The sequence below is a fragment of the Schistocerca nitens genome, chromosome 7 (genome assembly GCF_023898315.1).
Source record: "Schistocerca nitens isolate TAMUIC-IGC-003100 chromosome 7, iqSchNite1.1, whole genome shotgun sequence".
Taxonomy (NCBI): Eukaryota; Metazoa; Arthropoda; class Insecta; order Orthoptera; family Acrididae; genus Schistocerca; species Schistocerca nitens.
The window spans coordinates 460,044,480-460,057,801 of NC_064620.1; the positions used below are offsets into that span (position 1 = coordinate 460,044,480).

A 13,322-nucleotide genomic window follows, 5' to 3' on the forward strand; every position below is an offset into this window, starting at 1 on the left:
TACGAGTAGTAAAGAATATCCTGGTGCAAGAGCCACATCAAATAAGGAACTAAAGGCATGCATTGATACAAAGTAGTAAGAAATCTGGGACAGGGCAGAAATAGGAAGAGGACCCTACCAGTTCTTTGCTAAAATAAAAGTAAAGTAAGTAATGTCACATTTTCTTCTGACAAAGTAGCTATACACTGCCCTTTGGTACATAGTCCATATCTCATCTACTGACTGAGAATATGCAACACAGTCACAGACAATAGCAAATATGGAACAATCAGCACCCTGGACCACATTGTTTGTAAGTGTGCCGTTAGATATGATATTACAGAGCAGAATACGACTGACTGTCTTTGGTAATACGTCAGTCTGTAACATAATAAGAAGAGAAGTTGAACTTGCTTACTATCTGCCAGCTTACACGGCTGAGAGGCAACCAACAAGATGCCATGCACCATGACAACAAGATGCACCACAGCAGAACATCCCTCTACAATAACCTTCCAGAAGCAAGGAGGAGATGAGCCTCGAAAGGATCAGCAAAGGTTTCCTGAAATGCTAACAGCCACCACCCAATCTCTACACCTTGGGTGGCATGACAGTACAGCCCCTGTGTGTCCTGAGATGTGCCTCGGTGAACCAGGGACTAACTATCTGGAAATTGAGGGAATTTAGTTTTGTTCTGATATTAAGTATAACATTGCAGTGTCATGTGCCTTGTGGATTCTGGATCACATACATCTGTGTGCCAGATGGCCAGAGAGTATTATGTAGATTTTAAAAATTATTTATATTACTTTTCTTTAAAATACATATTTTATGTAGCTTTTTTCCTTGGACACCATATGCTTAGCTGTTCTAACGAATTAGAAATTCATATAAAATATTGTGTTTTGTATTCATATTACATACCAATTCATGTACAACATTTGGTTTATTCTCACATGTAGATAACAGACTAATAGAAAATAGCAAATAGAGAAGTAGGCTTCCATTTGACAATGAATGTGAAAAACAATCATACAAGTATTATGCTACTTCTGTCCCTTTTTATGACCTACTAAACATTTCTTCTTAATTCAAAGAGAAAGCTGATCAGAAATTTTATGTACTTATACATTCATGTAGTTACAAATGAATCTCTGCAGCAGAGTGTGTGCTGTTTTGAAATTTCTTAGCAACACATGAATCCAAGCACAACCCACACCGCATCTGCCAATGTCTCTCTCGCCCACATCGAAATAAGTGTCCACGGAATAGAAAAGCAACTGGAATCACTCAACAGAGGAAAGTCCACTGGACCTGATGGGATACCAATTCGTTTCTACACAGAGTATGCGAAAGAACTTGCTCCCCTTCTGACAGCCGTGTACCGCAAGTCTCTAAAGGAACGGAAGGTTCCAAATGATTGGAAAAGAGCACAGGTAGTCCCAGTCTTCAAGAAGGGTCATCGAGCAGATGCGCAAAACTATAGACCTATATCTCTGACGTCGATCTGTTGTAGAATTTTAGAACATGTTTTTTGCTGTGGCTGGATTGAAGAGAACACAGCATGTTGTTATCAATTGGAGAGACGTCTACAGACGTTAAAGTAATCTCTGGCGTGCCACAGGGGAGTGTTATGGGACCATTGCTTTTCACAATATATATAAATGACCTAGTAGATAGTGTCGGAAGTTCCATGCGGATTTTCGTGGATGATGCTGTAGTATACAGAGAAGTTGCAGCATTAGAAAATTGTAGCGAAATGCAGGAAGATCTGCAGCGGATAGGCACTTGGTGCAGGGAGTGGCAACTGACCCTTAACATAGACAAATGTAATGTATTGCGAATACATAGAAAGAAGGATCCTTTATTGTATGAGTATATGATAGCGGAACAAACACTGGTAGCAGTTACTTCTATAAAATATCTGGGAGTATGCATGCGGAACGATTTGAAGTGGAATGATCATATAAAATTAATTGTTGGTAAGGTGCCTACCAGGTTGAGATTCATTGGGAGAGTCCTTAGAAAATGTAGTCCATCAACAAAGGAGGTGGCTTACAAAACACTAGTTCGACCTATACTTGAGTATTGCTCAACATTGTGGGATCCGTACCAGATCGGGTTGATGGAGGAGATAGAGAAGATCCAAAGAAGAGCGGCGCATTTTGTCACAGAGTTATTTGGTGACCGTGATAGCGTTAAGGAGATGTTTAGCAAACTCAAGTGGCAGACTCTGCAAGAGAGGCGCTCTGCATCGCGGTGTAGCTTGCTCGCCGGGTTTCGAGAGGGTGCGTTTCTGGATGAGGTATCGAATATATTGCTTCCCCCTACTTATACATCCCGAGGAGATCATGAATGTAAAATTAGAGAGATTCGAGCGTGCACAGAGGCTTTCAGACAGTCGTTCTTCCCGCGAACCATACGCGACTGGAACAGAAAAGGGAGGTGATGACAGTGGCACGTAAAGTGCCCTCCGCCACACACCGTTGGGTGGCTTGCAGAGTATAAATGTAAATGTAGATGTAGATGTATTAAACCTGCACAGAAACTTCCCTGCACATCTTGCTAGATTAGCACTCCATAAAGAAAGAATACCATGAAGAAATGGTGTAGCCACAGCTTCGATGGCTGTTTCCAGAACAAATATTTCACTCTGGAACAAAATATGCACGAAACTTCCCAGTAGATTAAAAGGAAAAGTGAGATACTGGTAGAGTTGAATCTATGAGGAAACAAAGTTAGAAATATACGTAAGTTACAAATATATCTCATTAAAAACTTTTTCTACAAGTTATCTGAATAACTGCACTGCTGATTGCTAAAATTGCAACCCCAGTAAGGATATATAGTAAAGAAATAGTACTCATTGTGCAAACACAATGTAGTAAGGTTAAATTTGTAAGTGATTTACAGTAAATAGGATCTGAAACTTAGAATGCAGAGTTGCCAACTCTGGTGGCAACAATAGCTCTAACTGTCTGGGCATGGTGTTAAACCTGGTGTGGATGACAGAGTTACATCATTCTATGCTGTTGCAACCAAAGTTCAGCACCCACAGTGGCTAGCAAGTGATGGCACACCAGGCTCACAGCAACCCATAACTAAATGTTTTCAATGGATGAGAGATCTGGAGCATGTGCTGTCCAAGGCAACTTTCAAACATTTGTATTGTGAGGCAGGTCAGAGCAGCAGGAGCAACATACCATCTTGTACCTCTTGTAGAAAAATAATATCACAGAGACCTCTGAAATAGGGCACAGCCACCAGCCTTAACAGGTCACTGATACAAGAATCATTCAATAAGTAATGTGTCACATTTTCTTCTCAGCCAGTTTCAGTTGAAATAAGCAGAATTTGTTGTGGAACATTATGGATTATTCCTGATTCAGCCCCTATAGTTTCATGAAGTTCTGATAGGTAGCAGTGCTATATGTAGTCTTGAAAATGACATCAGTAATGGAGGTACACTCCAAGTAGAGATCTGTCACTAAGTTTCTTTTGGCAGGAAACCAGAGCATCACAGATGTTCATAGGTGCTTGTAGAATGTCTGTGGAGACCTGGCAGTGGACAAAAGCTCCATGAGTCATTGGGTGAGGCATCTGTCATCACTGCAATAAGGTAGCGCAAACCTGTCTGATCTCCTGTGTGCTGGCCGGCTGCACACAGCTGTGACTCCTGCAAAGTTGAAACATATAGACACTTTCATCTGAAGTGATCAATGGATCACAAGCAAACCTCTTGCTGCACAGCTGAACATCTCTGTTGGTAGTGCTGGCACACTCATCCGCCAGTTGGAATAATCAAAGGTGTGTTCCTGCTGGTTTCCTTACCACCTAACAGAACGCCATAAGGAGCAATGGAGGACCACCTGCACAAAATTGCTTGCACATTATGAGACTGATTGTGACAGTCATCAGTTGAACATTGTCACAGGTGGGGAAACTTGGGTTCATCACTTTGAATTGGAAACAAAATGCCAATCCATGAAGTGATGTCACGCCATTTCTCCTTGAAAGAAAATGTTCCATCACACCCTCACCCAGTAATGTCATAGTGATGATCTTCTGGAACTCTGAAGGGGTTTTATGTTTTCTATCCTCCCTCATGGAGCAATGATCACCTCTGAAGTGTGTTGTGCTACCCTCAGGAAATTGAAGAAACAACTTCAGCTTGTCCATCACTACAGAAATGCAATTGTTCTCCCCCTCCACAACAATGCAAGGCCTCACACAAGTCTGGGCACCCAAGAGGAACTCATAAAACTTTGTTGGACTGTTCTTCCTCATCCACCTTACAGCCCAGATTTTGCAACTTTCGACTTCCATCTGTTTGGCTCAATGAAGGATGCACTTTGTGGGAAGGTTATTGATGCAGCAAAAAGTTGGCTCCAACATCAACCAGTACAGTGGTGCTATGCATGCATAGTGGCCCTCCCAGTAAGGTGGTGTAAGGCCATCACATTGAACAGGGATTATGTTGAAAAATAGAGTTTTGTAGCCAAAAGAGTGGAGAATAATATGGTGTATTGGAATCCTGAATAATAGCAACCTGCTTTCAGAAAAAAAATGTGTTGTTTTACTTATTGAATGCCTCTTATGTAGCAGGTGTTGTCTAAATTGTGAACCAGTGGTGTTTCTGTTAGGCCCCCATTGGCACTCCATACAATACGTTAAATATTGGCACTGTTCATTCTCCTTGGAGCCTCCACACACAGATATGTCCAACATGACATGCAGTACCAGATGACATGGTGCCACTCCAGTACCTGGTGTCGTCATTTGGTACACCATTGTTGGCACACCTCTCTGCAGCTGTTCCAGGAGAAGACACAACAATTATGACAGTCCATGGTGCTTTAGATATCACTGACTGGACATATATCTTACTGCAAACAAGACCCTTTTGTGACTCATAGTAAGTGATGTGGCTGTACAATTCTGCATGGTCTAGTGAACAATGTGTCTGTCCTCTCACGTGCTCATTGCATGGGGACATTGAGCTCCTGCACAGCATTGTGAGTATGGTCATCCTCAATGTATTGCTTTCATATTTGCTTGAAAATTGTGTTATCTATACCAATTTGAGCACCAATATTGTGGAATGATAAACTGCACTCTCAATAGTCCATCCTGCCACTGCAGAATGCTGACATGTGCTGATAAATGTTTGTCCTTCATGTGTGAGGCATAATGTGATCTTCACAAACAGCCCACCTCCCAATCTGATTCCTGACTGAGAAACCTGGTGTGTAATATTTCCTTATATACCAAATTACCACCTACTTTCTAAGGTTTTGCTGAAATGGATGTCATGTGCATATCCTAACATATAGGACACTTGCTGCCAGTATGGCACTTGTTGCATGCCACTTCCATGGTGTTGCAAATTTGATGGCCAGCAGTATAGTCCCAATGATTGAAAAGTATTGTTAGTCATGAGGATATGGCCAAAGTTGCATGACAAGTAGTAATGCTATGTAAACAGATCTCAATATTTACAGATGTAGGTAACAATTTTCCTTGAATAATGCCAACATTATCAAGTGAATCTTAAGCTACAAATAAGAGATAAGAAGCAGTTGCTTAGCAGAACTGAGGGTGCTACTGTTTTTCCAAAGTAGCACCTTTCTTTCTAATTTACCCGATTAAAATTAGCTAGCATACACTATATGATCAAAAGTATCTAGACACCTACTAGTGGACATTACTTTGGGGTATGTCACCTTCTACCTTTATGATCATTAAAGCTCTGCTGGGGATACATTCAATACAGTGTCAGAATGACTGTGTGGAGGAATGGCAGCCTATTCTTCCACAAAAGCCGAAACCAGAGAAGATTATATGTTGCATGCTGAGATCTGGAGTTAACTCATTATTATGTTTCATGGAAAAGGTGTTCCACTGGGTTCAGCTCAGGACCCTGGGCAGGTCAGTCCATTTCAGGAATGTTATTACCAATGAACCATTGCATCCCATATGCTGCTTAATGGCACAGTGCATTGTCATACTGGTATAAACTGTCATTGCCTCCAAGGTGCTCCTCTACTGTACACAGTGCACAACACTGTAAAATGTGTTCAAAACTTTCTGCATTTATCATTGGCTTAAGTGCAATAGGGGGACCACAACATAAGCATTAAAAGCACCACCAAACCATAACACCACTGTTTGTACTCCACATTAAGGCAGGTAATGCACTCCAGGCATTCACCAGTCCTAATTGCTTTAATTGGACTGTCACAGGGTACAGCATTATTCATTACTCTAAATCATTGATTTCCAATCATCCACTGTCCATTGGCAGTGCTCTCTGCACTGCCTCCAGTGCTGCTTAGCATTGACTACAGAAATGTGTGGCTTATGAGGAACTGCTTGACCATTGTACCAAATATTTCAAGGCCATACTTTATGTCTCAAGTAGATCTCAATCATCTTACGTGTGATTTAAATTTGCCAAAGGAATAGGCAGAGTTTTTAGCTTCATAATTAACAGGATGAATTCTTATTCTTCAGAGCACAAAGTGAATGTTTGTTGGGACCACCATGCTGTTTATTCTGAATATTTCTTCACAGAAGATGACGTTTTTGTAATGATATTGACTCTGTTATAGGGAATCACAGCCATGATTTCCGCATAAATTAATGGCACTTGTACATAGACACCAACAAAGAAATTCTGAAAGCACTACTTCTCCATTATGGGAAGTTAGTCTAAAAGAGACATATAAGTACTTTAAATTGCTTCTTACACTTCTCCAGTATGGGATATACAAGTGGCATATATGTACAAATTTCAAAGTAATAGCAATTTCCTTCAGTATTCAGCTTGAGTATGCAGAGGCAGAAAAAAACATCATTATGAGAAAAAGTGCTACTCAGAATAAACTACTACCTGAACAAAAGACTGTAGTGAATGCTTCTCTTGTTGATTCTAAAAATTGCTATTTACCTACAAGGACATTAAATTGGGTCTTATCAGAAACTTTGAGAAAGCCATGGATAAACATTCATGAAGATTCATGTAACCCTACTCCTAAGAGACAAGGATTAGTGAAGCAAAAATAAAGGAAGGAAAATTTGTTGGACACCAGATTAGGGTTTTAATGTCTGAATAACTTTTTCTTGATTTTTTTTAGTTATGTTGAAATTATGCAATGGCTGCTTTTCACAGATGTCAGTAAGTCAGTTTGTGGCAACTCAGCAGGTAATAGTTTGCTTTTCAATTCATTGAAGACCACCCCGGTAGCTGAGTGGTCAGCACGACAGAATGTCAATCCTAATGGCCCGGGTTCGATTCCCGACTGGGTCAGAGATTTTCTCCACTCAGGAACTGGGTGTTGTGTTGTCCTAATCATCGTCATTTCATTCTCATTGATGTGCAAGTCACCAAAGTGGCGTCAAATTGAAAGACTTGCACCTGGCGAACGGTCTACCTGACGGGAGGCCATAGTCACATGACAGTCAGTCAGTCAATTCATTGAACATTCTTTCATTGCTGTTCTTCACTTGTTTTGACTTTGTTTGACTTATTTTTCTCAGTAAGAGTTGTGCTTTCATTTTATCTGCTAGATTGCTCCCTACATTTTTGTAGTAGCTTCACAATATTGTTACAGATCCATGGTGGGTCTTTCCCGGCCCCCACAATCTTACATCGCACAAACTTATCTAGCATATGGCTTACAAATGCTGGAATTCCTGTCAAAGATCTGACCCCTTTTCCTTCTCAAAACTGTAAGTTGACTGCTGAATCTTCTTCTTCTTCCTGTACTTGCCATTACACATGTTTCTATGGGGCTGCCTTTGTTATTTGGGTTTTGACAATGTTAATGACAATTGACAGGTGGATGATTTTTACGTAGCATATATTGAAGTAGGGTGTGGGTATCAACCTGATATTTACCTAGTTGTATGTGGGAAATGTTTACTGCTGATGGTTAGGAGTTTTTAAAATCATTTTCCCTGTGATTTTGTTTGCCAGAAATATTTTCTACCTCTCTTAACTTTTCAGTCAACACCAATGTCAATTCTGCACCTATAGTTTTGTGGTTAGTAAGTCCTATCTCCATTATTGCCGTAGTCTTCAGGCAAGGCTGGTTCAGGGCAACTTTCCAAACTCATCTTAACTACTGCCACTCAAATTCACTTAAATCCATTCACTGTATTCAATGTTTAGCCACCATCCTTGTTTTTTAACCTCCACATTTCCCTCCATGACTAAATAAAATATGCTTTGATGCCTCAGGATGAGTCCTGTCAAACAGTCCCTTCCTTTAATCAGTTTGTGTGATAAAGGTATTTTCTCCCCAATTTGCTGATCTTTAGTATCTCTCGGAGAAACTACAACTGATAGTATATGTCCTTTGCTAAATGACTGAATTACAGTGTCATCATAAACCTTAAAATTTTTATTTCTTCTCCCATAATTCTTCATAGCTTCCTCTACCTCATAGTCAAGTACAGATAAAATAACATAGGGAGTAGGCTACAGCCTTGTCTCACTCTTTTCTCAGTTAATACCTCCTTTTATTACCTTTAATTCATAGAAGAGCAGTCTGTGAAAAATTCAAAGCTGTTAATTTCCAGTAGAATTAAAATGTTTTCCTCATGGTCTCATAAACTTCACAAATAATTTTCAGGAAATATGTTGAACATAGCTTCCCTGCCTACAGTCACAAAAACTTCTCTGACACACTACAGTGTTTCCTCTATACTCCACAAAAACTTGAAACGTGTCCATAGCCATTACTTATGCCACAACCACTCTTACTACAATCCATGGTGTCATTGTGTATGAAGTACTGGCATTGAAGCTGGACCCAGTGTCAATAACACTACCATTTTTTAATTAATTTATTAGTTACATGCTGTCTATCATGGGAAGTCTGGCAGTACCCTGGCTATTGCACTTAACCTAATTATTAAAACCAATTTAAAATACATATAGATACCTATTTTTAAAACAAAACAGCAACTACAAGATGTCTGACAAGATGCTGATGGGTGTGTAGATAGGATAAATGGCTTTTGTGAAAGACTTCGCAACCTGGGAGGGGAAACTGGTTAAGATAATCCTGGAATAGGATGTGAGGGTACTCGGAGATACAAACGTCCACTGTGCTGATATAGGCATGACAGCGGGGCAGAATTCTCAATTATGGGCATACAATCACCTCAATTATTCTGTGATTGTCGTTTACAAGAATCCATAGAGATTCATCAAAACTAGAATTAACTGCAGGTTTGGGTCTATACAAGGTCACCAATGTTCATCACTTGTGTGCCATAATAAAGGTAAACAACAAAGTCAGACATTAATAACCAATTCTGCACTGCACACATAAATACAATGTTACTGCACGCATAATTTGAATTTGTGGAACAGGTGCTGCCACCTGGTCATCCATCCATACTCTATCCATCTTCCCACATGGAATGTTTCCCTCTATTATATTGATATCATTATATTATCATTGTGACATAATCAACACATCAATTTTATGTTTATTAGAAAATTCATTGGACCAGTTGCGCTGGGAACACCCTGTACAAAAAATTACTGAGATCGGTTGCCTACTCTAATATCCTTCCACTCCAGCAATCTGTTGACAGATTCGGATAATGGTGGTGATATTATTCATTTGGCAAATATGTCTGTATAGTGCCTGCCACAGTGCCAGGGGCTGAGGCAAACACATCACTTGGGAATGGCCATTGGCCTCTACACGAAATAAATACCCAACCAGTGAACAGAGTGGCAGTCCATATTTCACTGCTCAAGCCACCATATCCTGATTGTCAAGTGCTGTAAAACTTTTATGTTACTTTCGGGACACAAAGGTTTTAGTAGAACTCTTCGTGTGAGTGTGTAGTTGTTTAAGACTGCTTTGGCTTTGCTCATCAGTAACGCTTTTTGCTTATGTTGTTGCAGTCATAGCAATTGCTTTCTGCTGCTTTGTTGGTTATCAGCTTAATGCAGATTTTGCTTTCACATCTAACAAGGGAACCTCCCCATCGCACTCCCCTCAGATTTAGTTATAAGTTGGCACAGGGATAGGCCTTGAAAAACTGAACTCAGATCAATCGAGAAAACAGGAAGAAGTTGTGTGGAACTATGAAAAAAATAAGCAAAATATACAAACTGAGTAGTCCATGCGCAAGGTAGGCAACATCAAGGAGAGTGTTAGCTTACGAGCGCCATGGTCCCGTGGTTAGCGTGAGCAACTGTGGAACGACAGGTCCTTGGTTCAAATCTTCTCTCGGGTGAAAATTTTAATTTTTTATTTTCAGATAATTATCAAAGTTCAGGCACTCACACATAATCAACTTCGCTCTCCAAAATTCCAGGACATGTTCAGATTTGCTTGGACATATACAGAATTTGACGGTCTACGCACGGAAACATTTGAAAACGTAAAAAACATATGTTTTGACAGAGCACAGGGAAAACTGTGCGACTCTGAAACTGTTGCATTCATTTGATGCTGTTTATGTGACAAACTCTTGTTTTCATCACTTTTTTTGGAGTGATTATCACATCCACAAGAAAACCTAAATCGGGCAAGGTAGAAGAATCTTTTTACCCATTCGCCAAGTGTGCAAGTTAGGTGGGTCGACAACATATTCCTGTCATGTGACGCACATGCCATCACCAGTGTCGTAAAGAATATATCAGAAGTGTTTTCCTGTGGAGGAATCGGTTGACCCATGACCTTGCGATCAAATGTTTTTGGTTCCTATTGGAGAGGCACGTCCTTTCGTCTACTAATCGCACGGTTTTGCGGTGCAGTTGCAAAACACAGACACTAAACTTATTACAGTGAACAGAGACGTCAATGAATGAACGGACAGATCGTAACTGCGAAAATAAAGAAAGTAAAATTTTCACTCGAGGGAGGACTCGAACCAAGGACCTATCGTTCCGCAGTTGCTCACTCTAACCATGAGACCACGGCGCTCATCAGCTATTATTGTCCTTTATGTTGCTTATTTTCTCATAGATCCACACAACTTCTTCCTGTTTTCTCGATTGATCTGTGTTCAGTTTTTCAAGGCCTATCCACTGTGTCAATTTACAACTAAATCTGAGGGGGATGCGATGGGGAGGTTCCCTTGTAAGTTGTTAGGGGCAATGGCCTGCCTAATCTGTGATTGGCAGTAGCACAAAACTTACTTTGTTGCAGAACAGAAAAGTGGTGTTCCCTTACATTTTAAGTATATCACAGTTTTAAAGTCCACTATGACAAACTGTATGCCTGTTCTCTGGCAGTGCTACTGTCTTCAGTATACCACAATAACAAATTGCTTTCTTATGTAAATTGAAGGTGGTTTGCAGTATTGCCTGAGGTGCATCATTTACCACACCCCTTTTATATGGCACATCCTTTTTTGCCATACAGGTTGAAGAATATATGCGTCGGAAGGCGGAGCGTGAAGCAGCTGTCGAGGAAGAACTACGACTGCAGTGGCTGGCCAGAGAACGTGAGATAGCACAACTGCGGACAATGCAGGAGCGTGCTCAGGGGCTGGAGGCAGAGCAGGATGAGATGAAGGCCCAGAGAGCACAGGATGAGGTGAGTATCAGGCTTACCAAGACAAACTGTGAGGCAACAAGAAGCCTCACATTAGAAAAACAAAATGTGCATGTGTATGGGAGTGACTTCATTCAAACTTAATCACCTGTTTAGTTTGAAACTTCCTGGCAGATTAAAACTGTGTGCCGGACTGAGACTCAAACTTGGGACCTTCACCTTTCACAGGCAAGTGCTCTGCCATCTGAGCTACCCAAGCATGACTCATGACCCGTCCTCACAGCTATACTTCCACCTATACCTCATCTCCTACATTCCAAACATCACAGAAGCTATCCTGCAAATGTTGCAGAACTAGCACTCATAGGAGAAAGGATACTGCAGAGACATGGCTTAGCCACAGCCTGGGGGATGTTCCCAGAATGAAATTTTCACTCTGCAGCAGACTGTGCACTGATAGGAGGATGGATCCTGAGTTTTGCTTGGGTAGCTCAGATGGTAGAGCACTTGCCCAGAAAAGGCAAAGGTCCTGAGTTCGAGTCTCAGTCTGGCACACAGTTTTAATCTGCCAGGAAGTTTCATATCAGCGCACAGTCCACTGCAGAGTGAAAATTTCATTCTGGAAACCTGTTTAGTTTATTTGGCTGCAATCATATGACAAAGAACATATATGCCAAAATCATAAAATCATTCATTTAGACCTAAGGAAATTTTTCTGTCATACTTAGAAAAGGCTGCTCCTTTTCTCCCAATAAATTGGGCAATAAGGTCAGTTACCGTAAAAGAGTCAATTACTGTAAAAGAGACTAGAATGAGTTGTCGGTGCTATACGTAATTTGCAGAAACACAATTTATCTTTTATCTATAGTGAAAGAGAAAGTCATATATTGTATTGTATTGTAAAATTGTCCTCTTGTCTATAAAAGCAGCTTACGTATAAGACACAGGACAGCTCAATTTATGTAAATGCATGTAAAAAGCATATGATGATACAGTACAGAACTTACATTTCTATGCATACGTATTTTAAATCAAAATACTTTTAAATATTCTTATATGAAGCAAAAACAATGATGCTGTGTCTTATAGATTTTCCAAATATTTTGAGCTCAGTACTTGCTGTTATGTTTTCAGGAATTTGTTATGAAGGTTAATTTCCATATATAATCTGCCTTCAAGCACAAGGAAATGTGGATTTAGGTCAAATTTAATTTTTCGTTTTGTCTGGTATAGCGATAATTAAAGTTACAGCTTATTTTGCAATCTACCATCCATACCTATTTCATATATTTTGAAAAATGCATGTGTTTCCATAATGTACTTGGCAAAGGTGGGTTACTGAAGATGTGACACAGAAGTATATGAATCTCTAGGTTTGCATGAAAACATGATTCTAAAAATTCCTTTTTGCAATTAGAATGTGCTGTTAGCTACGTTTGTGTTTCCCCAAAATGTAATCAAAGTAGGCATGATATGCACTCTTTACTGTCTACTCATTACGGAAGTTTAGTGAATAAAGAAGACATAGAGTGTACAAAATAACTTGTACTGTATCTGTACAGATGGAACATTAGGGGAGGGAGGGGGGGTGGGGGGTGGGGGCGCAGGGGGGTGGTTCTGTTGTGAATAACCAACAAGCAGTAGGGGAGATGCAGTTTGACAGACAAAGTCTGTGCAAAAATGCATATTCTGCGCAACTTGTAAGGTATAGTTAGCTGTTTTCCTAACTCTTATATTATCAGGTTATCTACAATCAATAATGCAACAAATATAGATGTTACAAGTCAACAGTTTCTCAGTGGAGTACTAAAAAGA

The 13,322-nt window shown here is 40.2% G+C and overlaps 1 protein-coding gene across 1 annotated transcript in view; it reads left to right on the top strand.

The window, feature by feature from the left end:
* Positions 1-13,322, top strand: part of LOC126195691 (cilia- and flagella-associated protein 45-like) — a 141,965-nt gene that overhangs the window by 44,935 nt on the left and 83,708 nt on the right. Inside the window, exon 7 of the mRNA XM_049934319.1 lies at positions 11,376-11,549. Coding sequence (XP_049790276.1) covers positions 11,376-11,549 — 174 coding nt within the window. The remainder of the gene's footprint in view (positions 1-11,375; positions 11,550-13,322) is intronic.